At 48.4% G+C, this 26,679-nt stretch overlaps 2 protein-coding genes across 7 annotated transcripts in view; both read left to right on the forward strand.

Annotated features, from left to right (window-relative positions):
• Positions 1 to 927: 927 nt before the first annotated feature.
• LOC144246752 (uncharacterized) lies at positions 928 to 9,699 on the forward strand. 4 transcript variants are annotated; one of them, XM_085586127.1, is made up of 5 exons: positions 928 to 1,031; positions 1,720 to 1,769; positions 2,193 to 2,322; positions 2,994 to 3,027; positions 4,021 to 9,699. In XM_085586127.1, the coding sequence occupies exons 1-5, from the start codon at positions 962 to 964 to the stop codon at positions 4,022 to 4,024; spliced, it is 288 nt and encodes a 95-aa protein (XP_085442253.1). In that variant the 5' UTR covers positions 928 to 961; the 3' UTR covers positions 4,025 to 9,699. The 4 variants fall into 4 exon arrangements, 3 of the variants coding, with proteins under 3 accessions (XP_085442253.1, XP_085442252.1, XP_085442254.1); XM_085586126.1 differs by having other exon boundaries at positions 9,357 to 9,699; XM_085586128.1 differs by lacking the exon at positions 2,994 to 3,027 and having other exon boundaries at positions 9,357 to 9,699.
• Positions 9,700 to 15,173: 5,474 nt separating this feature from the next.
• The window catches only part of JAK1 (Janus kinase 1), a 59,013-nt gene continuing 47,507 nt past the window's right edge, over positions 15,174 to 26,679 (forward strand). The window contains exon 1 of one of the 3 annotated variants that reach the window (XM_085586117.1): positions 15,174 to 15,297. The gene's annotated coding sequence lies outside the window, so the exon portion shown is untranslated. The remainder of the gene's footprint in view (positions 15,298 to 26,679) is intronic. The other 2 variants (XM_077785310.2, XM_077785311.2) reach the window with 2 other exon arrangements.

The following is a 26,679-nucleotide window of genomic DNA, read 5'->3' on the forward strand; positions in this document are numbered from 1 at the left end:
TCGCTGTGCATGTCACTGTGTCACTCCGTGTGTGTGGCTCCGAGGGTGTCACTGTGCATGTGCCAGTCTGTGTCACTCTGTGTATGTCAGTGTGTGTGTGTCAGTGTGTCACTGTCTGTGTCACTGTGTATGTGTCACTGTGTCACTCCGTGTGTGTGTGGCTCCATGTGTGTCACTGTGCGTGTCATTGTCTGTGCTACTGTGCGTGTCAATGTCTGTGTCACTCCGAGAGTGTCATTTATGTGTGTCGCTGTGTGTGTCCCTGTGTGTGTCGGTGCATTGTCACTCTCTGTGTCACTGTGTGTGTGTGTGCCACTGTGTGTGTCCCTGTGTGTGTCGGTGCGTGTGTCGCTGCTGGCGCTGTCCCAGTGGGCACACATTCCCGTGTCCGTATCCGTGCCTGTGTCCGTGTCCATTCCGTGTCCATTCGTCCATTCCCTGTCCCTGTCCGTGTCCGTGTCCCTGTCCCTGTCCATTCCCTGTCCCTGTCCCTGTCCCTGTCCCTGTCCCTGTCCGTGTCCATTCCGTGTCCGTGTCCGTGTCCCTGTCCGTGTCCATTCCGTGTCCCTGTCCGTGTCCATTCCGTGTCCATTCCGTGTCCGTGTCCGTGTCCCTGTCCGTGTCCATTCCGTGTCCGTGTCCGTGTCCATTCCGTGTCCGTGTCCATTCCGTGTCCATTCCGTGTCCCTGTCCCTGTCCGTGTCCATTCCCTGTCCGTGTCCGTGTCCCTGTCCCTGTCCGTGTCCATTCCCTGTCCCTGTCCCTGTCCATTCCGTGTCCATTCCGTGTCCATTCCGTGTCCCTGTCCATTCCGTGTCCGTTCCGTGCCCGCGCCGCTCGGGGGCGCGCGCGCCGCTCCCCGCCCCGTCCCCCCCGCCCCCCCACCCGCGCGCGCCCCCGCGCCGCCCCCGGAAGCGGGCCGGGTCACGTGGGCGCGCGGCGCTGCCATAAACACGGCAAGATGGCGGCGCTCACGCCGCCCGCCCGCCCGTGCTGCGTCATGTCGCGCCCCGGCCCCGCCGCGCCCGCAGGTGGGTCCGGCCCGCCGCGGCCCCGGGCTCCGCGGGCCGGGCGGCCGCCGCCGGGGGCGCGGGGCCGGCCGCGCCGGGCGGGCGCGGCGCGCTCGCGTTTTCGGGGGTTGCGCGGGCGGGGCCGCCGCCCCCCCCCGCCCCGGGCGGGTCCCGGCGCTCCTGAGGGGCGAGCAGGGCGGGGGGCTGCCCGGCCCGGCCCGGCCGGCCGGCCGTCCCATCCCGCGGCTGCTCCCCGGTTTTCCCCTCCCCGCTCCAGGTAAGCTCGGGGAGCGCCCTGGGAGCGAAGTTGGGAGGGAGCGGCCCGGGCCCCGCCGGGCTCGGCGCGGACGGGTCACCGCCGCGGGTCCCCGTAACCAGAGGTTTGTTTTCCTCCCGCGGGTCCCCGTAACCAGAGGTTTGTTTTCCCCCCGCGGATCCCCTAACCCGGTGTTTGTTTTCTTCCCGCGGATCCCCGTAACCAGAGGTTTGTTTTCTTCCCGCGGATCCCCGTAACCAGAGGTTTGTTTTCCCCCCGCGGATCCCCGTAACCAGAGGTGTGTTTTCCCCCCGCGGATCCCCGTAACCAGAGGTTTGTTTTCTTCCCGCGGATCCCCTAACCCGGTGTTTTCTTCCCGCGGATCCCCTAACCCGGTGTTTGTTTTCTTCCCGCGGATCCCCTAACCCGGTGTTTGTTTTCTTCCCCCCTCAGGCTCGCCGGGATTTGAGTTCAAGCCGCGCTGGGGAAGATGGAGATGTGAGGTTGGTTCCCCTCAGCAGCTCGCAGCGCTGCGAGATCCTCGGCCCGTGCGTAGGGGTGGGGAGGGACAAGCCCTGGGGATGTGGGCAGGGAATGTTTCCCCAGTCCCAGCGCTGGGATGCTGAAGGAATTGTGCTTCCTGTTAAAACACTGCACAAATATCACCAGCCCCAAATTGAGCCAGGAGGTGGAACTGGAGTTTAAAAACCAACCGGGCCAACTTAAATGGGTTTTGAAGGTGAGAACTGGCAGCAAACACTGGAAACTGGAGGGTTTTATTGAAAAGTGTATGGAAATTTGCAGGGCCTTAGCAATAACAAGAAAAAGAAATGTGTGGTGGACTCCAAAACTAACGTGGACTTTGCTATAAAAAAGGTGTTTTTTTTCCAGATAAATTGAGAATCTACTTGACATTTCTGCATTAGGTCTGTGTGGCTTTAGTCTGGCTGAAGCAAAGCAAAAATCTGTGTGTGAGATGCAAGACAACAAACTGTGTTTGTACTGGGGGAAGAGCTGGATCCTCCAGAGAAAACGGCATCAGCCCTTGGAATACAGGTGTGACTCCAACACTTGCTGTGCCAGAGGGTGCTGGGGAGGAATTGTTCACCTTCTCCCTTTACAAGCCTGATAAGGAACTGCTGAAGCACGAGTAAAATCCTGATAGAGTGATCAAAGTATGCTTGAATTGCAAAGCAGTGATTCCTCTCTCATCACCTCAGCCTGTGAGATGTAGAATTCCCAGTCCCACACTTAAGCCATGCTGAAATCAGTAGAATTCCTCACCTGGAATACCAATGGTGGTTCAAAAACACCTGGGAGTGAGAGCCAAGGGCTTGTTGCTCATGCAGCTCCTTCTCAAAACCCACCCTTGCACAGCCAGAAAACATTAATATTTTTAGCGAGTTTTTGTTGTGCTTTCCTAGCAACAGCCAATTCCTTAATGATTAATCCCCAAACTGTGGCAAATCTGCAAATTTGGGGATGCATGCTGAAGTCATCTGTGCTGCCTGACGTCAGCATTGCATAATCTGTTGACTGTCCCCTTTTTATGTAATGTATGTTTGGAGTTTGTTTTAAAATGTGCAAATGTTTTTTTTTCCCCTGCGTGCTGCTCCTCCTGTATTCCACGTTTGCCTCTCCATTGCCCTCTGGAGTTGCAAACTTGTAAGGCAGCGTTTTCGTGGCTGGATCTAGCCGAGTGTTTTGTGTTTCTCTCTTAAAAACAGCCTCGGGAACATCTCAGCACCTTCTCTTGGCCAGGTGAGTTATTTAGAGTGTTTAAAAAAAAAAAAATCCCACAAATTATTGCAATTTCTGCTTCCTGCTGGTGGAAACATGGAAGCTTCTTGTGCTGTTCCATCAACATCATAAATGGACTTTTATTGGAAACTTAGTTACACATTAACTTCGGCACCATGAAACCGTTGTGTTTTTTTAAACTCATTTCAGAGCTTGATGTATCCAATTCCCTCAGGCAATGTGGGGGTGGTAGGAATAATTTTGGGATGTTTTCAGGAATGCCTGGTTTTAGGGAAGAAAAAACCCGACAGGGGGTAAAGCTGTAGAAATACACAACAAAGTGTGGGGGTGGAGGAATAGTTCTATGATCTTTTCAGCAGTGCCTGTTTTTAAGGTAGGAAAAACAAAAATGGTGGGGAGTAAATATAGGTTGATGGAAACTTATAATTTAACTAATTAGTGGGATTGTGTATTTCAAATGTTGTTACGTGGATTTGATGGCCTAAAAATGCCACGCCGGGCACCTGGAGGCTGCTCCGTGTGAGCACAGCTGGCTCTGGGAGCTGCTGCCCTCGGAGGGCACGGCCAGGATCAGCCCTGCTGCTGGCTCTGGAGACCCCCAACTCCAGAGGAGCCCAGCGCAGGCGTGGGGTGGGCTGGGAAATGCCAGCTCCTGGCAAACCGGGCAGCAGGAGCCCGGCGGGCGCGGGGCACGGCGCCGGTGCCGCCGTCGGGGCCGTGCCCGCCGTGATCCCGCTGGCCCCGAGTGGCTCCAGCAGCTTTCCTGGCTGCCTGCCGCTGTCCCACTGCTCCCTGACACCCAGCACTTGGGCAGCATGAGCCAAGTGCTGCTGGCTGGCTGGCTTTAAGGGGGAGGAAGGGCTGTCCCCTCCAGGAGAGGTGGCTGCTCTTTCTCCATTAACTCCGGCGTGGGTGGATTTGCCCAGAAGGAGCTGCTGCTTAAATCCACTCAGAAGCCGCCACGGTCATTAAGATTTAACACTAATTATGCAGATAATTTCCTGGAGTGAACCTCAGCTGCAAAGCCACTTGTGTTAAGGCCCCTGAGGCTTTCACCCGTGGGGTGACGCGGGGTTTTTGGGCCACTGAGGGAAGAGGACACCGAGGACTCGGCAGTGCCACGGAGGGGCCCATGACTGCCAGGCTGCCCTGGCTCAGTTATCACAGTGCTGATGCTGTCTCTTGTAAAGGTACAGTACTGTGATAACTGAAGGATGGCAGCCATCTGAGCTTCACGGCACCCCGGGGCCACCAAAGCCATCACCACGGCTGCCTGCTCCACCGGAGCGTGCTGCTTTCACCTGGAACCCCTGGCATAAAGGTGACGTTTGTTTCAATAAAAATATGACACACTCTACCTCGTTATTGGCTGTTTCATCTCGGGAGGGCTTTTAGAAACGCTGTGCTTTGGAAGTGCTCAGAAATGGTTCCCAAAGCAGGGTCCTGTGAAGCCTGGTGGATATTAAACATAAGCAGCCCCTCGGTAGGGTTACTTGGTAACAGAACAAATTATTCTGTGGCAATAGAGAAAATGCAGCCCTTTAAGATACTGTTTAATATTTTTTTGTTAGGATGCCACTGTCTTGGCTGGTTACTATAACTCAGAGGTCTTTACGTGGAATTGAGCTCTTTAAGATACTGTTTAATATTTTTTTGTTAGGATGCCACTGTCTTGGCTGGTTACTGTAACTCGGAGGTCTCTACTGGAATTGAGTGGTGGGAAATGGGTTCTTTCCGGCAGTGAGTTACTGGTGGATCGCTGACATCCCTTGCAGGGTTTCCTCGGGGCTTCTCTGCTCTGTGAGTGGGAGACTGAATTTCCTGGGTCATTTTTACAGCAATGTCATCAAAATCCCTGGAAAGGAGGTGGTTTTCAGGGAGCCAGTGCTGATCTTTGTGCCGAGTTAACTCTGCAGTGCTGGGACACGACAGCAGAGGGGCCCCGCGGGCCGGCTTGTGGTGGGAGTGTGAAATCCCAAGATTTTTGCATAAAGTAACAGAAACCCTGCAGAAATGTCCGCGCAGTGCCCGTTTCCCAGATTCCTGCCCTTCCCCGAGGAACTGGTGGCATTCAGGCTGCCGAGGCTGATGCAGCACTTTGCAGAAGTCACTGTTTACTCTCCATCCTTATATTCAGCGTGGTCATTGACCCAGTGCTGTTTAGAAATTCTTCTTTCTGGGCTGGATAATTCTTGTCCAGTAGGGCTTTGCCCTGGGCTTCCCTGCTGCTCGGGGGAGAGGACAGGGATTAGCTCTAAAATGGTTTTTTATTTCCCTGCTGCTCACTGGAAGTTTTTGGGGCCAGCCTGGCAGGGTCAGGGCTGTGCAGCTGTGATGGAAATTTCGCCAGCCTGCGTCACTTAAAGGGGGGAAGTTCTGACTGGTGCTGTGAGAGAGGCTCGGGGCTGCTTCTGGAGGATGGCTCTGTCTCACCAGAAACTGCAAATAATAATAATAAAAAAACCCCATCCTGCTACCAAGAGCTGAAATTCTGGATTAAAATCTGAGCAAGTCAACCCTCAGCTTCCACTTCCCAAAGGTTACAGGCGCCTCTTGATCAGGTGGGAATGTGCTTATCCCAAAAAGGAGCAGGGGTCAGCTCTGTTCTGGCTGTCCCACAGCAACACTGCTCTGCTGTGCCATGCTCCCATTCCAGGATGGACAGGAGAGAGGAGGAGCTCTGGGATCCTGGCCATGGGAGCGTTTGAAAGCTGCTTGAAGCTCTTTTTTTACCCATTTCAGGATCCAGCAGGTGCTCAGGGAATGTGCATCCCCTTTGCTGGGAGAAAGGCAGGTGCATCCAGCTGGGTGCTCATGGTGCTGCCCCAGGGACAGCTCCGGGTGCTCCGTGATGGAAACAGCGTGGTGGCTCCCTGCAGAAACCATCCAGTTCTTTCCTGCCCGCAGAAGCAAGATAAGTGCTCAGAGGCAAATCCCGGGTTTGTTATGGATCGGATCCAAGGAATACAGTTGCTCACCTGCCTCGCCATGGCTCAGGTTGGAGGTTAAGGAGCAAGCCATGCTGTTTAGGGACGTGCAGTGGAGCCGTGCCTGGCACGCTCGTGTGGGGCTGCTGAGCGTGGCACGGAGCCACCCCGGTGCCTCTGGTTTCCTGTCACAACAAGCACAGCCTGGCATGGCACAGGAACTGAAGCCCGGGCTGTGCCTCGGGGCAGCACCTCGCCAGTCAGATTTACTGGAATTTATCTCCCTCTCTAGCACAGTGGGCAGAGAGTCCATCTCTTTTTTCCTGTAGTTCCTACTGATAGGAGAATGGGACAGACTGGTGGGTTTGCTGTCCAAATATTGCTGCACATGAACAGTGTAACTCTCAAGAGTCTCTTTTGCCACTGGAGCACTTCCTCCTACTAAAGCAAGACATAAACAACCTGCGTGCAGTGCTACAGAAGCAAGGCCCATCCCCTCTTCTGAAGCTGTCTGTGATTCCTGGGATTGCTCCCAAGGCAGGGCAGTTTCTCGTGCTGTGTCTCAGCTGCCCTTCCAGTTGGGTCTGTTCTTACCCAGCGGTTCTCAGGCTCTTGCATCAGGAAAGTCCCTTTTCCCATCTGGACTCTGCTGCCTTCCCACCCACGTTCCACGTGGGGAGAGGAGCGTTTCTGCTCCTGGAATGTTTCCTCGGGGCTCTGAGGCTGCAGACTTGAACTCTGCTCCTGGCTCCCAGCCTCAGCTCAGACTTTTGAGGGTGGGAGTTGCTGCTCGGAGCAGCCTGGCCCTTCTGGCAGCAGCAGGATTAAAGGCATCCACTGTCTGCAGCCCTTGAAACCAGGTGAAGGTGTTGCCTTTCCCCAAAATACCCTTTTCTCCTCCCAAAATGTACCTTCTGTTGCTGTTGGACTGAAATAAAAATCCTTCCCAACAGAGCTTCAAGCACTCAGCCATTTCAAAGTCCAGCAGTGCCCTGTATGAGTCAGAATGTTTTAATTGCTGCTTATTTAGATTTTCTCCAGCTTAGTGCAGACACTTGAACTTTAACCCAGACCTTCGTGATTAAACATATTTACAAACCAAGCTGCCTACTTGCAATGTCCCCCTGCAAATACTAGATGTACCAGAAAGCAACTTGGGTTTATGTCTGATTAAGGAATTCCTCAGACTATGTGGAATGAACTCTGCTGAAGTCTGTCTGTACTGTCCTGGTTTTCCTTGGAATTGGGAAAAGCAGTGCCCAGGAGCAGTGTGTGAACAGAGGGTGTCACAATCCCTTCTCCTTTCTCCACAAGATATTTCTGCTTGTATCTCACACATTGGAAAGAGCTGCTTGCTGAGTTGTTGGATTATATGTAAACCCTGCATTTTGTCATTAGCTTGATTCACCATGGGAAACTGGCTTTATTTGATGGCTGATCAGGGACAAAAGTATCAGCAGGAGCTGAATGTTCCAGTGTGCTGCAGTATCAAAGGTACTGCTGTAATTGCTGCATTTGGGCAGATGAGAAAGCCAAGATTGCAAAGTTTGGTACATAATTTGCTCTTCATAACATTTCACAGAAGCAGGAGAGGTGCACAGACCCATGTGTGGATTGATATACTCTTATACAAGGTCTTTAATTGATGTTGGGCAAATGATCTAATTTTTCTGGGAGTGGTGGAACCAGAGGAAAGACCCCTCTGCTCCAAAGGGCTTTGGTTCCCAGCTGTGCTTCAGTTCATAGGTGAAGTTAGAATTCAAACCTCAAGTTCCCCTTTGACTTCAGGATGCCAAGAGCTGCACTTTGGAGTTTGTGATGCACGGGGATGTGCATCTGCCACTGGAAAAAGCCTCTTTCAAGCAGAGCAGAAAAATACGAGGCTGCTCAGGTTTTTCCTTGGGTCTTCTGAAGTCAGGCACTGCAGCCTCACCCATAGCTCAGGACACAGCAGTCCCCAGGTCTGTGCCACGTGGGGTCACCTTAAATTAAAGCAAATTTGCTCAGATTAGGTGCTGGACAGCAGTGCCAGGGAGCTCAGAGCTGGAACCTGTGGGGCTGGAGAGGGCAGGGAGCTGTTGGTGCTCCCTCTGCCTCCTCCTCTCCACGGTGAATGTCAGAGCTCTATCGACTGCCCTCCCTTTGAATGAACTCCAGGAGCAGGCAGAGTACACTGAATAATTCAGGACAGACGCGTGTTTAAATATTTGCACAAGCCTCAGATTCCTCCTGCCTGAAAATAAGACTGGCAGAGAGCAAATGATTCCTGCTGGAAGTGTTGGTGGATGGACAGCAGAGCTGGGGACCCCATCCCAGCAGCCAGGACCCCATCCATGGGTCTCATCCAGCCTGGGGCTGGGGGTGGTGGGAAGTTCAAGGCCATGAGTCAAGGGCTGCACAAACAAGGGCAGCACCCACACGGGCAGGTTTGGCAAAGAGCCCTGGAGAAAGGGCTGGTAGAGAGGAACGGGGGAGGTCAATGAGCATCAGTGGTTTAATTGGAACAGGGAGAGCTGTTTTCCATGATGGGAGTCTCTCCTGCTTTTTTAAAATAAAGACAGCACGCCTGTATGATAACACACAAAAAGGTGACAGTGTTGGGGCAGATTCTTCCAGAGGGAAGTGGATGAGGAGGAGTCAATCCCTCTCCCCTGGAAGCACAGGCTGTGCTGGATGAGATGGACACAAATCACAGAGACAATGTGAGGAGCTCCACGAGGATGTTCCTGGTTTGGTGTGTTCCGTGTGCTCACATTCCCAGAGTGATAAAAAATGCATGTGGTTTCTTGAGCAATATCTCCTCCCTGTGCAGAACATCCACATCTCCTGCATCCAAAACCTTGCTGCATCCTGGTTTGAAATGGATCCGGGGGACTCTGGAAATGCAAATTTCCAGAGGTTTATTGCTAATGAAGCCTAATTAATTTTGGATGTAAATATGCCAAGCTTCTGCAGTTGTGTGCAGCCCCATTAAAGGAAAACTCAGAGCGGTTTTATCTGAAAATTATCAGAGGAACAGGGTCTGCTTAGTTCCTTCTTAGACTCTGGACTTCTCCCTTCCTCACCTCTTGAACTCAGCTAAGTTAAAGGAAATGTCACAGCCTTTTAAAACAGCTGCCTGAAATACAAGAGGAAATGAGGAAAACCAAGAGATGGGAGAAAATGCCTACACTGCTCCTCACCTCCATAGGTTTTGTGGACTGGAATAGTAACTTCAACTATTTCCACTCATTTTGTGTTGCAGTCTGGATGATCTCAGTAGGTTTGAAACCCATATTCAAGTGCACTGTGACAATTCTCCTCTTAATGTGGCCATTTAAAGGCCACCCAGGGTGACAGAGACCAGCCAGAACATCCCATTTCTCCAAGATCCCTGACACTTTCTTTTTTCCCTTCCCACAGCAGCCACGTGGTCCTGCTGACTCCATTCAACCAGCACAGCTGAACTGGGGCACTCAGCTCATCCTTAATGGGAAAATACTCCACTTTCCTTCAGATTTGGGGCTTGTTTGCCATCCTGCCTGGATTTCTGAGCCATTATGAACAACACCCTTCCTCGAAACACCACCGTAATTGTCAATCTCCTTATGGCAGAGGGAGGGGGAATATGGTAAATCCCACCTCAAAATGCTGCTTTATAACTCAGAGTGAGGAACTGTAATTTCCAAAGGTGCACATGAGGAAAACAGCAGCAGCAGAGTGAGCTTTGGAATTTGTCCAGGCATTAAATATTTTAGAAATGCTACGTGCTCTGTGTCACGTGTGTGTCCCCCTGTATGGGACAGGGAACCTGGACAGTGCTGGGCATGACCTGAGAAATGCCCCAGCCAGGTACACAAACCCTGGGGTGCGTGGACAGAGAGGGAAATAATCAATATTGGATCATTTTGGTGACAAACGTGGCATTTCCAATCTGAAAGTATTTAATTATTGCTCAGGTTGACGTGACTGCTCTGCTTTTTGCCTCCTCACCAGCACACTTCACTTCCAGTAAGTGCTAAACTTGCCCTTATAAAACCCAGCTGTTGCACATAAGCTTTTTCTGAGAGATATATATATCTCCCAGAAAAAAATATCCATATATATCCATAAATATCTGTGGATGGGGAGTCAGTCTATGAGCAGCAGCATTGTCTAGCTCTGGTGGTGTGGCTGGCAGGCAGCCAGGCAGCAAGTGGGTACCTGTGAGCTGTGCCAGCAGCAAGCTCATCCTTCTGGAAAGGGCTGTGCTGGGAAGTGGATGAGCTCAAGAAAATGCATTTGAGCTTCTGGGCAGTATTGATTTGTCTTGATGTATTTTATTCATCTGCTTGAAGCACAATAAAAACGTGCTGGTGGAATGAGTTGGAGTTCAGGGGAGGGGAGGAGCCAGAAGTGGGGTTTGGAGCTGGCCACCATCACCATCTTCCTCCTCTGCAGCTGCTCTAGAGCTCTACACAACCCCAGTTTCATCTTCCCAGCAAGGCAGCAGAAGGGATCTTTTTCAGCAGAGAAATCCGGCGGGGAGAAGTGAAAATAAAACCTTTGGTTTGGTTTGATGTAAGAACAATGAAGAACCAGAGAGATGGCAACGGGAAAAAGCAGCCAGTGAGGGCAAGCAGCAACATGAGCAGGCCTGCTGCAGGGCTGGGACAGGGCAGCAGCACCTTCCCACTCCCCAGCTTGGAGCACAGTGAGTGAACTCATCCCCCCGGCCAGGAAAGTCGGGAATTGAGCTCCTGTTCCACCTCCCACCCACGGCTCTGGCAGCTCGCTGCAGCCTGCCCAGGAAATCCCCCTGCAGCTTGGCACCCTGGGAACCAGGGCTGCACGAAATCTAATCTCTGGTTTGCCAAGTACCCTTGGACCACATACATGAAGTAGCTCTCCTTCCCCAAACTGAGATTATTAGTTTAAAAAAAAAAAAAAATAGCGTTGGGCACAGTGTTTAGAAGTAGTTAATTACTCGGAAGCAATTCACACCTTCCCAGTGTCTCAAAATAAATTCTCTTGCTTCCTTTTCCAAGCAGAGCTCTCTGAAAACCGTGTCACCAGCGGGGTTTCGCTCATGTTCTGTGAGCACAGGAAGCTGAAGATAAATTCAGCAGCAGATCAGATGTAGAGAACTTGTGCACTTGGCTGTCTATTTATACTCTCCACGAGCAGCCAGGGGCTCCCCGGGCTCCGAGGTGTTCTGTGGGGTACCCAAAATCCCAGCTGAAGGGCTGCTTTGGAGCACCCAGGGTTTGGTTGGGTGACCCTCTTCTCCTGCTCTTCCTGGCCCTGCATCCTGGCTGCTCCCCATCCTCCAGCACGGGGAGAACCAAAAATATCATTTGTAACATGATTTCTGATTTCCACAGCGCTCTTCATGAGCGTGCGAGATCACAGAGTTGTTCTCAGAATGCTTTCAAATCCTACTACAGGTTAGGGAATTTTACATCTTTTACTCATCTCTGACCTCATGGCATCCTCCTGAATTTTGCTGATACGAGTGAGGAGAACCAGGCCCCAGAGTTGCTGCCAGGAACAAATCAATGACAAACTGGAACCGCTCAGAGAGTGTTAAATCACCTTTATATAAAAGTTCTCTCAATCCCAAGATGATGCCATCAGTGATTTAAAGCACTTTACCGTATGCCCCTCACTGTAACTTGAAATACTGTTTTAAAAAAGAGCTTTTAAAACATTTCAACTGTTTAAAGTGAAGTGGAAATATCCCATTTCAGAGGGAAAGGTGAAGCTTGAAATCCAACTGCAGAGTGGATGAGTAAGGGATAATCCCTGCATCCATTCCTCTCTCTTCTTTAAAGAAGGCTGCAAGGAGAAATTTGTTGGAATTTAGTTTGGTTTTTAAACCACAAATACCAAGACAGTCAGATCTCATCTTCTGTATTTTGCCTCTTATTTTTGTGGTGGAATATCAGTGCATCCTGGAATTTGCAAAATAAAGAAGGATGTAAGATACAAAATAATTCTTCAGATGTGTCACTGCACCCCAGTACTTAGCAGGAAAAAAGAGTTTATTTTTCTTTATTTACTTTTCTGCTGCTCTTTGCCAGCCTATTCTCTTTCTAAGCAAGAAACAAAGCCACAATTACAGATGATTAATTCCTTAGAGAAAACGACTTTAAGAGTTTTAATACAAAATTGCATTCTTCCTGTAGGCTGGAATGTTGTGGTAAACACAGACAATTTTTGGTATAGGTTGGAAGTGTCCCCCTGTTATTAACATAGTTCTTGGAGGAATTTTTAGAAGAACATTGATTTCATGTCACAGAACAACCAGCAATGTCCCAAAATCAAGGAAAAGAAGGCAAAACCTCATGTAGCAGACAGGATTGGGAAACTGAACACTCAATTTCAGTGAAATCCAAGTGTCAGAGCAGCTCAGCCCCTGGTTTTTTTTTTTAAGTGAGGTGTGTGTGAATTTAATTCTGGCTGCAGGACATGGCCTTTGGGCTCCTGGGTCGTTCCTGGACGTGGTCCTGAGCTCTGGACATGGATTTAGGTGGAAGAGAGGTAAAGCTGCTCTCCTCCACGAGCAGCCCCAGGCTAAGCCACTTATGCAATCCTGAGCAGCTCCAGGATTTAAGAACCTTTGCAGCAGCAGTTGCTGTGCTGAGAAACAAGCCCTGTCTGTAAGGCATCAATAATGCAGATCTGGGGTGGTTTTCAGCATGAAAACCCACCAAGGAAAAGGATTTTATCCTTGTCAAGGCAAAGCCATGGAAAAGGCTGGTGAGAAGGAAAGAGAGTTGTTGGAAGCAGCTCCTGCAGGTAAAATGTGGGGAAAAGGGAACAAGAGGAGGTCAAGCCTGGGAACCTTGGTACATCCATACATGTTTTAGGTGTTGGCACCCTGGTTACTGAGAATTTTGGGCTTTCTGTGCCCAAAATAGAAGTTTTAGGGCAGTGGCTGGTCTTTCTTCTTCACCTTCTTCTCCATGGGTTTGGGTGGTATTCTGTAATTAGAAAAATCTACATTGTGGAACACAGGTGGTTGGTTATTAGGTTAAAAGTAAAAATAATTTAAGTATCATTTCTTAATTAGATAGTTTTTCCTTAAAAGACCTTCTAAAGATAAATACGAGGCCATTTTGTGACTTGTTAGTGAAATGCAGAACTCATCACTTTTAAGACTGCACTGTAGATAAGAATTAATAAACATCTGAGTCTGAACGTGAAATACCGTGTCTACATATTTAATCCCGACCCTGAGCAAAGCAGAAAAAGAAGATAAAAGTGCAATAGTTAGGGGCAAATCCTTCCCTGGGAGGGAGGTGAGGCCCTGGCACTGGTGCCCAGAGCAGCTGTGGCTGCCCCTGGATCCCTGGCCAGGGCCAGGCTGGATGGGGCTGGAGCAGCCTGGGACAGTGGAAAGTGGCAGGGTGTGGAATTAGGTGATTTTTAATGTCCCTGGAAGGGACAGACCCTTCCATGATTCCATGATTTGCACTGTTTAACCTCTCTTCTTCCAGACTCAGACTGTTTTCTAATCTTGAGATTACCAAAGTGATAGGAACAGGGTGAGGCTCCAGCGCTTTCCCACAGTGCGTGGTTAATCCAGACCCAGCGACCGTGGAGCTGAGGAAAAAGGTTAACATGGTGCAAAATCATCCACATTCCACCCTGCTGGTTCCCTGACAGCTGTGGAAACAGGGCTGGCTTTGTTCCTCTTGGGAGAAGGGAAAAATGGAATTAGTGATTATTTCTTCAGATCGTAAATTACAACCACCTGGCCATGTTCCCAGGCCAGCAGCACCTGAGTCTTGGCTGCTCCCAGGGTGATTTCCCGGAGAAAAGGGACAAAATTTGGGATTGCTACAAGGCAGATGAGCTGGGGCAGAGCAGCTGCAGTGGTGTGTAAGCACCTCAGAACTCCAAGAGGCCTTTCACACCTGGTGCTGCCACACGGCAGAAAGCCTTGATATGATGTCAGTGTGCTTAGTCTGAGTTACACAGAGGGGAAATATTTATCAGAACAGGGTTTTTTTAATGACCTATTCATCTTTAAGGACAATTCCCCCCAAAGGCAGCAGCAGATTTACTCTTCTGTCAGAAGAAAATGCCAGATACGTGTGGTGTGTGGGAAGCAGGGGCGAATGATTTCATTGAACTGAATCATTTTCGTACGCGTTTTACTTCCACTTGTGCCGTTTCCTGTGACTTTGACAAGAGCTTGAAACCGCAGTGAAAAAACCGGTTTGTTTTCTGTGCAGAGGGGAGGATTGTGAGCATCTCCTCATTTCAGTGAGTTGTTTACACCAGCTCCTTCACATCGGGGTGAGAATGGAAACAAGGTTGTGGCTTTGTAAAAGATGATCCAAACACACATGACAGGAGGTTGTAGCCAGGTGGGGGTTGGCCTTTTCTCTAACCAGCAACAGGACAAGAAGATGGGGTCGTAAACTGTGCCAGGGCTGGTTTAGGTTGGACATCAGCAGGAATTTCTCCATGGAAAGGGCAGTCAGGGTTGGACATCAGCAGGAATTTCTCCATGGAAAGGGCGGTCGGGGTTGGACATCACCAGGAATTTCTCCATGGAAAGGGCGGTCGGGGTTGGACATCGGCAGGAATTTCTGTGTGGAAAGGGCGGTCGGGGTCGGACATCGGCAGGAATTTCTCCATGGAAAGGGCGGTCAGGGTTGGACATCGGCAGGAATTTCTCCACGGAAAGGGCGGTCAGGGTTGGACATCAGAGGGACTTTCTCCACGGAAAGGGTGGTCAGGGTTGGACATCAGTGAGAATTTCTCCATGGAAAGGGCGGTCAGGCCTCAGGAAGGGCTGTGCAAGACGCTTTGGAGTGTCCATCCCCGGAGGTGTCCAGGGAAGGACTGGGTGAGAGGCTGACACTGAACACTGGTTGGACTCGGTGACCTTGCGAGGCTTTTCCAAGCCCGATGATTCTGTGATTCCCTAATTCTCTAGCTCAACCAGCACCGTGACAAACTGTGAGCATCCGCGGAGGTGCCAGCCGCAGCGCCGGCACTGGGGTGGGGCAGAAGCCCACAGAGGGCCGGCTGGGCTGGGCCGGGCTGGGCTGGGCTCGGCTCGGCCCGGCTCGGCTCGGCTCGGCTCGGCTCGGCTCGGCTCGGCTCGGCTCGGCTCGGCTCGGCCCGGCCCGGCCCGGCTCCCCCTCAGAGCCGCTCCCGCCCGCGCTGCCTCAGCCGGGCCAGGCGCCGCCCCGGGGCGGGCCGGCCCCGCGCATGCTCCGTGCGCTCCGCCGCGCCGGGGCCGCCGCCCTCCGCTCCGGGCCGCCGAGCGCCGCGGGCCGTCCCCGGGCTGAGCCGCTCCCGGCCCGGGCTGCCCGCGCCGACCGCCCGCCCGGCCCGCCCGGCCTCGCCGGGCGCCACGGCAGCGGTGAGTGCGGCCGGCCGGGGGGAGCCGGGGAGGGCGGCGCGGGCGGCGGGCGCCTTTCCCGGGGAGCGGAGCGGAGCGGAGCGCGGCGGGGGCGGCCCGGGGCTGGCCCGGCGGCCGCGCCCGCGGAGCGGAGCGGCTGCGGGCCCTGAGCCGAGAGGAACCCGTGCGGAACCTCCGCGTTCCCCCGATCCCCGCGGGTGCGGAACCTCCGCGTTCCCCCTGTGTCCCAATCGGTTCGGAACCGCTGGGTCCCTGTGTCCCAATGGGTTCGGAACCTCTGGGTCCCTGTGTCCCAGTGGGTTCGGAACCGCTGGGTCACTGTCCCAATGGGTTCGGAACCGCTGGGTCCCCTGTGTCCCAGTGGGTTCGGAACCGCTGGGTCCCTCTGTCCCAATAGGTTCGGAACCGCTGGGTCACTGTCCCAATGGGCTCGGAACCGCTGGGTCCCTCTGTCCCAATGGGCTCGGAACCGCTGGGTCACTGTCCCAATGGGTTCGGAACCGCTGGGTCCCTCTCCCAATGGGCTCGGAACCGCTGGGTCCCTCTGTCCCAATGGGTTCGGAACCGCTGGGTTCCCCTGTCCCAATGGGTTCGGAACCGCTGGGTTCCCCTGTCCCAATGGGTTCGGAGCCGCTGGGTCCCCCTGTCCCAATGGGTTCGGAGCCGCTGGGTCCCTCTGTCCCAGTGGGTTCGGAACCGCTGGGTCCCTCTGTCCCAGTGGGTTCGGAACCGCTGGGTCCCCCTGTCCCAGTGGGTTCCGAACCGCTGGGTCCCTCTGTCCCAATGGGTTCGGAGCCGCTGGGTCCCCCTGTCCCAGAGCGGTGCCCCGGTGCTCTGGTGCCCCTTAGCCGGGGGTGCGGGGCTGTGCGGGCAGCGCTGTCCGAGCCACGTTCGGTGGCAGGAGGAGCAGCAGTGAGGCAGCTCCGGTTGTGGCCGCCGTGGGTTTGGAGGAGTTGGGAGTCTCCGGAGCCCCGGGTGAGCGCGGACCGCCGTGGGCTCCCTGTGCCGGGGACATGCCGCTGCCTTCCGCTGCCGAAGCGGGACAGCTGGTGGTGTCCGGCTGTCGGTCTGGCAGCTGTTCCTCTGTGCGCAGGGATGCTTCGGGACGTCTTCCACCCTCCTCTGCCCCTTCCCTCTCCTAGGGGAGGTAGGTGCAAGCCGTGGCTGGGTATCCATCACCCCAAAGGACACGCAGGGATATGGAGCAGGGAGCCTGGAAAGGTGTGCCGACTGTGCACCTTCTCCAGAAGCCTAAACCATAATTCTGCTCTGTGTGCGTTTGACAAAGTAATTGCTGTGTTGGATAATGGCTGGGAGCTGGAACTAAAGCTGTCTTTAATTTGTCTTCCAGCCCAAACCAATCTATGGTTCTCTAACGGTGTTGAATTGGGATTTTTAAAATCCATGTATGAAGAAAGCCAGGACAAATCTGAAGCATATTAAGGGCTAATAATGTAGATTGAGAGTAGAAAGGCAACTCGGCAGTGGCTCAGTGCGGCAGGAGAGGATGGATCCAGCCCTGTCTAAACAGACACTCTCCCTGTGCTTAGGAGGATGCAGTGTCTGTTCCAAGGGATAAGCAGTGGGAAGTCATAATTTCAGGCATGTGTTGAATGCTAAATGCAAGAAAACTTCGGATTTTTTTTTTTTTGGTGATTCATTTATTGGGGGAGGCAGATGGAAATAACTCAGTCTCATGTCAGTGTTTAAACTAAACTCCAAAGAACCCAACTTTGCAGTTTTATTTCCGAGCGGAGTGGATGTACTTTGGTGCTGCTTTATTCGGGTGCTGCAGCTCGTTATGAAGTTCAGTTTTGCCCTTATAAGGGGACTGGGAGGCATTTCCTCCTGGCACTTGTTTTTAAAGCACACAGGAAGTTGCACCTTGATCTGGGTCTGTGTTAGGTGATACCAAGGCAGGTGCTTTGAAATGTGGGGCCAGCTCAGGCTGTGCTGCTCTGGCTGAGCCTACAAAACCCGTCAGGCTTGAGATGTTAAAGTTTGTCATCGCAGGCAGATGCTACAAATACTTTTTTGTCAGCACATTTTTGCTGATTCAGTTGTTAAATATGTTACTGATCCAAGTGTCACAGTATCTGCAAGCTGTCCCAAAGCCTGGTGGCACAGCGTGTCTCTGGACTCTGGGGAAGGTGATGTGAAAAGCTTGTAAAAAGCCACGGAGAGTGGATTTAAACTTAGAATATAATAGAACATATTCTAGAATATAAACACAAAACAACCGAAGATAAGCACAAAACAGGAGTGATTTTTAAGTGTGTGAACTCCTGCACAGTTATTCAGAATTAATTGCAAAGTGGCCTTTTTTTTTTTGAGAGGCAGCTTCTGTAAATGTTGAGTTGTTTTGGTATGTTCAAATTGTCTATTCAGTGATTTTAGTTACAAAAAAAATCAGGAATATTTAATGCAAAAACTTTGGAAAGCAAACCTGTATCACTGCAAAGCAAAAAGCTGAAATGCACCTGAAGAGTCACTCAGGGGGTAAAAATCGATATTCCTTTTAAACTCCTATTTCCCTTGGTCAAACAGAATCTGCAGTTTCAAGTTAGTTTAATTCTTTTGCCTTACCTCTTCAGGGCTGGAATTAAGGCAGGTTTCTTTTAAGTGGTATAAATTCAAGAAGTTTAGACAGACACTTCTGAAGTGGTTTAGTCTTAAAAATAAAGACAGAACTCAGAGAAATGAATTATCTTTTTTTGTGTGGAGGGGATAAATCTGTTTTCACAGGTAGCATCCTGCTGGCTTCACCTCTTTCCCACCACGTAACTCCCCCTGCTCCCTGGATTTGGAGGTGAAACCCCTTTTTCTTCAACTGAACTTTGCTTGGCACCTTCTGATGCCTGACCTGGCTTGTGGAAGAGGCTCAAAATGAGGAAGGGACCTTCAAAATCCAGCAGGTGGATGGATAATCCTTGTGTTGGGTGGGAATTGCAGCAGAAGGAGCTGCTCTGTTCCATAAAGGGGAAGGTGTTTGCATTGTTTGGGGAGGCCAAAGCTTTCACACATAAAAGCAAACCCTTAGGACTGCTTTTATCGAGGTGTGAAAAGGGTTGTTGTGAGAATTTCTGACCCAGGAAGGAACTTGAGAAGCCAGATTGTGGAGGGAACACCGAGATGGGGCTCGGTTCCTGGTTTGTCTGGTGTCCAACAGCAATTAAAAATGATAAAAGTGTTTTCTTCTGGGTGAAAAACTGGCAATATTCACGTTGTTCTTTTTCAGCCTGGCTAACAGTTTGCAATTCAGGCATTATTCCTGTAAACACACTCAAGAGTTGCTTTAGATCTTTGAAGCACTTAAAGTGCAATTAGATTTCAGGTATTGGTGATGGCAAACACTTGCTAAATTGATAGAAAATGGCTTTTACAGTTCAAGCACATAATTCAGGCAGTTAATGCTGAGAGCCTGCCTGCAATAAAGCTTTTCATGGTTGATGCAGCTCGGTTTTGCTGGCAGGGTGGGACAGAAATGCTTGAACCTCATCAAAAAGGAAAGTGGAGCTTTAAAAAAAATCAGCATTTTGGGGTTTTGGCAGCTCAATTGCCACTTGCATCTCTTGCTGCAGCTTCTGTGCAGGAATTGAAGTGACAGATGAAAGGGGGCTGCTCTCTCACTTGATTTCTTTAGCAGCACTCTGGGGCTCCTATCCAGGATTTGTTTCACATAGATCCTTCCAAAAAACCAAAACAGTGCTGAAAACTACTGCGAGAAGTTGCTGAGGGTTCTCTTGAGCAAAATGGCTGCAAGTTTCTCTTGACTGCAAGTGGAGAGGAGGAAGTATAATTTAGTGGTTTTAATGTCCTAGCCTGTTGCAGACAGGTGGATTTTTAAGGAACATGCCCTGACCATTTTCTTCATGCTGAAGGTCTTTATAAAACTGCAAACAGTTTTGCTGGCTGGAGTAATTATTGGCTGTTTTTTTTTTTTTCTTTTCCCCTTGAACTGGTTATATAAATGTAACATAAGTTGCATAACTGACAGAAAAATTGAGCTACAGGAAACTGGGAGGGCAGCCTCGATCGACATGGAAAAAGTAAAGTCTGCAGCAGTTACTCTGCATATCAATAATGCCTTTTACACAGTGTGGGAGGATTGATAACGGTGATATTAACATGGTTCTCTGCATGGGGTGTGATTATGATTAGGCACTGAAACTGCTGGCACATGAAATTATTCTGTTTAATTTATTTTAGATTTCCTTCTCCCCCCTCTGAGATGTAAAAGGTAATTTAGGAAATAAAGGAAAAGAGGTGGAAGTGGAGGGAAAAGCAGAGGATTTGTGCATTATCTTGAACTGTGGAGAAAGGCAGTGGTGAAAGCCTGGGGGAAGAAAGAAAAAAGAGTTTTTATATGAGGAGGAAGCAAGCTGCAGAGTAAGGTGGAAATAAGCAGAGAGTAGGAAAATTGTTGAATTAAAATGGTTTGGTGTTGCTGTTGGTCCTGTTTGGATCTGGTTGCCAACAGTTTTCTGGAAATAGCAAGAAGGAACCCTTACAAGGGGATTTGCTTTGGGAAACTCATCTGTCATAAATCCATTTATTTGGCAGCTTTGCTTTATGATAGATTTTACTGCTACTCCTTTGAAGCAGGCCTGCTGCATAAGGGAAGCTCTGCTAATAATGGGAATTAATTCAGTGTTTAATACAGTATTCTCCGAATTTTGAAGCGTGCGGGGTTTACTGTGAGTCAGGAATTTGGCCTCAGTTCCCAAAGGCATAATTCTCTTTAAATACAAAATCTGACAACTGCTCTTCCTCCTTCCAGGAGAAAACTCCTAAAGGAAATTTGCACATTCCTCCCTTGTTTATAGAATGGATCTGAGAGGGGCTTTGGCGTGTTAAAGCCCCAGAATATGAATATAGTTCAAACTTTTAGCAGTCTTGGACTCCAAGTGCTGTTTAGATTGTTCCTTGAGTGTTTCCTGTCTCTTCCAGCTATTCCAAAACTGAGTGGAATTTGTCTTGCTCATCAGGGGGCCCAGCTGGAGTTTAGCAGGATATTGAAATATTAAATTGTGTTAGTGATACTCTTAATAATAATAACCCTTTAATGTGGTGCATATTCTCTCAAAATTGGATTATTAGTCTTTCACTTCAGATCTTTGAGACCACTTCATTCTCCTGGCTGGAAGCTGGCACTGAGCTATTATTGACCGATATCATTCGGAACAGGAAAAAATTGTTGTTCAACTTAGGAAATCTAGGAAAAACCCTTGACACCTTGTTTGTCAGGAAAAGGAGGGATCTAAACCTTCCACTTTTTTTTAGATAAGGAAAATGGAGCAGGCAGTGCTCATTCCATGACTGGGACAGGAGAGGGAACACATTTTGTTTGTGTATGGACTCAGATTTTCAGGAAATCAGTTTGGCAGAGGCGACTTTTATGTTCATTTTGAGCCACCAGCAGCACGGAGAGATACAATAAACAAAACAAACCTTAAAAACCTTGGCACTTGGACAGTCTAAATGACTTCCTGGTGCTTGCCATCCATAAATACCTGGCTCTGCTCTCCTCTGGATTTTACTGAAGTATGATAACAAATGCAAAGCAGTTTTTAATATTCGTGTGGTTTGTCGTGTTTAGCTTTTATCTTTTCATGAAGATGAATTAGTTGTAAAGCATCATATATTTAAGGGGGGAAAAAGTATTAAAGGTACCACCTTCATTACTGCATTAGGCTCAGTCTTTTGTATTTAAATCTATTTTGCATGGGATGACTTTTTTTGTCTCCAGGATCTCAAACTCTCACCTCTTATCTCAAGCTGATGGTCTCCTGCATGGAAAAAAGGGGTGGCCGCCCTCAGTGCTGAAGTTTTGAATTCAAAATCCAAAATTCAGCTGCAAGGTGGCATTTGCAGGTCACTTGGTGTGGTGTTTTCTTGTGCACTCGGCGTTTCATGTTTACTGAGGATGCACAAGAAATAACCTTTCGCTTCCTGGACACTTCTGAATTTCACTTTTCCTCAAAGTACAGCAAAACAGGCACCAGAGAGTTTAAAAGTTCATAAAGGACCAGAGGTCAGGGAGCCTGAGCTGTGTGTATCACACCTTTGTGTTGGCACCCTCTGTCACTCTGTGCTACAGCAATTACCCTCCCTCTGAAAAAAAATAAATTACCAATTCACAGTTTGCCTCTTTGCTCCTTCCTGCTCTTGATGTGTATTGCATTTATATTAAATTACTTTTTTTTTTTCTTCTACCCTTCTTTCTTGTCCTTAATGCTGAAGGAAGAGAAAGGTGCATTTGACTTTGGTAATGATAACAGCTGCAATTCCCAGATTTAGCATTTGCTGCCTTCCAGTGTTCCTGGTGGAAAAGTCTGTTTGGGCTCTGCAGGTTGTAATAATGGGCACCAGGTGCTTCTGAAATGGAGTTATAACCTTGCAACTTTTCTATTAGAAATCTCAGGGCTTTAATGTCTTTTATTTGACTTAGGTATTGATTTGTAGAAGTCTCTTAATAACTCCAGGCCCTAAAGACAAAGAATAGTCAAGAGCTCATCCAGACTCTGCTCAGAGACAGGGGACCTGCGTGATCCCTGATTTTTGGTAGGATCATAGCAATTCATTGCCAAGGAAACTTGTGCTCACTCTCCTGAGGGGAACATCTCGGTTGTTTATTGGTGATACATAACAAACCCTGATGGATGCATCCCATGGAGATACAAATTGCTGGCAAAGCTTTGTAGTTGGATTTCTCCCCTGGAAACCTTTGTTTTACCAAGTGGAAAAAAATCACCTTGCCTTGTTCTACACCAAGAATTGTTTTAGGAGGAATTCATGGCCTTGAACAACTTCCTTGTAGTTTTGGGCTTGGTTGAGAGAGGAGAGCCTGGGTTTGATTTGGATGTTGAGTGAAAGGACAAATAGGGATGGCTTAGAGCTGCATTTTTACCAAAGAACAGCTATCTTCTGCCAAGCTAAAAAAAAAAACCCAACAACCCAGTGGGTTTTACAGTGCTTTCAGCTTCCTGGACATGTGACTGACAACTCAGCCAGGCTCCAGATAAATAAGGAAGATACATCAGCAAACAGGCTTGGCTTAACAAGAAGGCACCTTTTAAATCCTGCTCACCCCGTGCCAGCACAGCCTTAAACACCTCAGAGCTGAGGTGCTGATGAGATTAGCTGGGCTTTGTGATTAACTCTTCATCCTTGGCGGGGATTGACTGCGTGTTTGTCTTGAAATTAAAGAGTGTGGTGCTGATGCTTCAGGCTTGGCTTTTATATTTTCACATCCTGAGCTGCTTTAGTGTGTAATTCTGAGCTTCACACCAGGGGATGCTGAGCTCTGTGCACAGAGCAGGGAGACAAAACAATTCCTGCTCCAGCTGGGCACCAAGGACAAATGATCCAAACCTCAGCCCAGGAGCACAAACAGCGTGGGCTGGAGAGAGAAAAACAAGCAGGGTGGGACTGATGGGCTGGAGCTGGAATGGGACAATGAACTCCAAGGTGCCAATGGAGCAGAACTGATCCCAGGGAGAGCCCCGGGAGCGCTCGTGCATTTTGGGACCATTTTGGGTCATTTGGGTGCAGCCCTGGCTGGGCTCTGGTGCTGCCCAAGGTGGATCCATGGAGGAGATGCTTTGGAGAAATAAATCCCTGCTTTATTCTGGGACTCTGCCCAGCCTCTGCTCCAGGGCAGCCCCCACAAGGCATCATCAGCACCTCCAGGTTTAATCACTCCGTGTTCGTAGGGGTTTGAATGAAGTTGAATTAAGTGAGAAGAACCCAGACTTTTTCCTTGGCTCATGGTGTGTGTGGAGGCAGCAGAGCTGCTGTGGGGCATCCTTGGGTTTCAGGAGGTTTCTCCTCAGCTCTGTGGGAACTTGGGAAATCCTGTGTGAGGAACAGCAAGCTGAATTGTGGTGGAGCAGTTCAGCTCCATCAGGCACAGAATTGTTCTCAGAATTGTTTTCTCCACACCTGCACCACAGCCTGGGCCTGCTGCTGCGTCTGTGCCTCATTTCCCCTTCCTACAGAGCTACCAACTCTGTATATTAATTTTATGTGATTTTTAATTTTATATTTTGATTTTATATTAATTTACAATAATTTTCTGTTTTATGTGATATTCATTTTATGTAAATATTAATTTTATGTGACCAAGGCAGGACCTGCCAGCCTATAAATCTGCATCCTGCCTCACCTTCACTCTTGACACGAGCCCTCCTTGATTTTGTGTCATGCTTTGATGAACAAATTCCTCAGGACTTGTTCAGGCTGCCGAGTCCTTGGTACTGAACCGCCTGATGAAGTTTAATTAGCAGTGAAATTGCTGTGCTTGTTTGTGTGCCTACTCTGCTGCTCTCTTTTGGCCCCTGGGTTCTGCAAAAGCTCAGCTTTGCACACACAGTGCCTATCACTGAAATTATTACATTAAAAAAATGGATTTCTCCAAGCTTTGTGCCGAGTTCACCCTTGGAAATACAGCTGAGATGCAAACCACTCTTCCTGGTATTTTTGCTGATATTGCAGAGGGTTTTTTGTTAAAACCACAATGTTTTCCAGGGAAAAGATTTACTGCCTGTTTCAGCTGAGCTTTTGGGAGCTCTTTAATCTGCAGTAGCTCTGCACTGAGGGCAGCCAGCTGGCAGAAGGGCACATGACACTCAGAATCCCACCCCTAAAAAAAATTCCTTTTTTTAACCAATAATAAACGTTGGTAACCACCAGTAAAGCAGTGACACCTTCACCAGGCTCGTTGTACATCTGCTCACAGCCACAGCAATTTTTAGAGGATGTTCTAATCACCAAATTATCCTTTAATTAAAAAAAACATAAATCACTCTTCAGTATGGTTTAGAAGTTTTCACAATCAGTGGAGATGAGCAGCTTTCCCAGGCTGTTTCAGCATATTTATTTATTAAAGCCTAGTGTTGTTCAGTTCCAGAGGCAGGGAAAGTTGGGAGTGGTTAATTAGCAGGGAAAACTGACATAATGATCCCTATCTTCTGAACAGATACACACTTGTGGTCCTATAAAACTTTTCTACATGTCTGTACTCATTGGGAGGGCACAGCTTGAAACAGAAATGTTTAATTTGTTAAGCCTCAACTAAAGGCTTAAGGAGCAGCTTTATATAGTATATAATATTTCTATTATGTAATATTTATATACTATAATATTTATTATATATTTATAAGCTTTATATATTATATAATATATATATATTATATCTCTGTGTTAATAGAGCTTAATTTTTTAGGCTTTAGTTTAGAATCAGACTCTTAAGGATGGGTTTTAGGCCTGGACTCTGCTCTATGATCATCCCATTATAAAATAGGACAAAACTGAGTAATTCCCTTTCCCCCCCATCGGTCTCAGCCTCAGCCAGAGTCAGGGGTGAACCAGAAAATGGGGATAGGAGGGAAAAGTTCTTTTTTGGGTGCTCTTCAGCACAACTGGTGACTCAGAAATGTGTTGTGGAGCTGGCTGTGGTTGGAGTTCTTGTGCTGAGCCTCACGTAATTTCTGTTTCCAGCTCAGGTTTGTTTTCCTGCTTTGATTTGCATATGATCCTGATTGTTTCCTGGAGCTGGGACCTAAAAATATAAACCAGGGAGGGTTTTTATCTGTGAGCATGAGTAATGGGGGGGGTCAGAACAAATAATTATGCAATAATTGTGTTCTTTCCTCTTTCATTTTGTAGCTTGGTCTTGTTCTAAGCCAAAGGCCCTGGCTTTAGGATGAGAAAAATGGTGATTTGATCAGGTTGTGCTTTTACTAAGACAAAATGTCATCTTATGCTTAAGAAAATAAATACTATATACACCAGTCCTCTCATTAAGGAACTGGAAAACCTTTCATGTAGCACTTTAGTAAGAAATAATTTTTAATACAATTAACACCTCAGACATCCATTTTTAACTTAAAATTGGATTTATTGCCAGATCAAAAGTGTGTGCTTCAGTCCTATTGATAACCAGCAAGGAATGGCTGTTCCTGGAATATCTGGAATTTTTCCCTTGCCCCATCTGTTTGCTCTCATGTTACAGTAAACAGCAAAGAATTTACAAGATTTTAAAACCGTGGCTTTGGCTTCTGTAATTCTCAATTAGACTCCCATCGTTCCCAGCTGAAATGGCAGGGTGCCTTTTCCAGAGCTTTTATCAAAGACATTTTTCATTTCATTTTTCATTTGGGGAAAGTGCCCCTGCCCATGGAATGAGATGGGTCCTTCCCAATCCAAACCATTCCATGAACCCAGGCCAAGCATGTGATGAGAACTGGCAGAAAACAGAGTTTAGAGCAGCCTTAAATGAAGTCCTTTGCCCTGATTTCAGTGACTTTTGGTCACAATCCATTAACTCTGGATTTCTCGAGGCAAAAATAAGGAGTTGGATGGTATTTCTGGAGTGTTTAACACTTAATAAATCAAGGCTTTTAATATAATCTAAATAAAAATGTACAGAGAACATGTTCTAAATGGAATTAGTTTTCCTTGCTCTGATGGGGAATTAGTGCCATGCTAATTTTTCTCTCTTGGGAATCAAATTCTCCTCATGGTGATTTTGTGATTATGGGATTTTTTCTTTAAATTCAGGTGAATTTGCCCATGAGAATGTTTTCTGCATGTCTCCTTTCACTAAAATGTCAGCTATTAATTGTACAGTGGGCATTGAAGGGGGACAAAAATAGACTGTGCACTGATGGATTTGTTGAGTTTATTTCCCTGTAAGAATGAGGAAAACTACTCCTTTTTTTTTCTATTTACATGGAAGGATGTGTCTGGAGTTGTGTGGAGAGATGCAGCAGGCAGTTTTTAATTGCAAATAATCTTTTATGTGAAGATAACCACTGTGTATGCACAAAAGTCGCATGCATAAATAAACGTTGGTTTTTTATTTGGTTTTTATTGCTGGTTAACTTTAATTTATGTGCATTGCCACCTGAGAAACGAAGCAGTTGACTTTGTGACATAAATACCAAGGCAGAAATGCAGCTTGGCTGTGGCCAGATGTCCAGGTTGTGACACCCAGGGCAATATTTTGACTTGAAAATTAGTTATTTGCCTTTGGGAGGTGCATATGGTATTTCTCAGATTGCTTAAGAAAAGTGCTGGGGGGTTGATACATTCCAAGTTACTACAGGAATTACAGGTATTTTATCCTAAAATTGATTTCTGCGAGTTTTGTCTTAGTTTTTGTCTTGTTAAGTCTGTGATTAACTTTTCAACACAGAGCTATGTGCCATGTCCCTAATATTTATTTAATGTGTACTAAAATATTCTCTCAGGTCTTTGAATTCTGAAGCTGTTCAAGCATTTTGATTTATTTTCTTTAATGTGCTGATGCATTTTGAGTCAGTTTTCACAGGATAACAACGCTCTGGTAATTACAGTGACAGGGCAGTGGCTTCTGAA

The sequence above is a fragment of the Lonchura striata genome, chromosome 8 (assembly GCF_050655825.1).
Source record: "Lonchura striata isolate lonStrDom1 chromosome 8, ASM5065582v1, whole genome shotgun sequence".
Taxonomy (NCBI): Eukaryota; Metazoa; Chordata; class Aves; order Passeriformes; family Estrildidae; genus Lonchura; species Lonchura striata.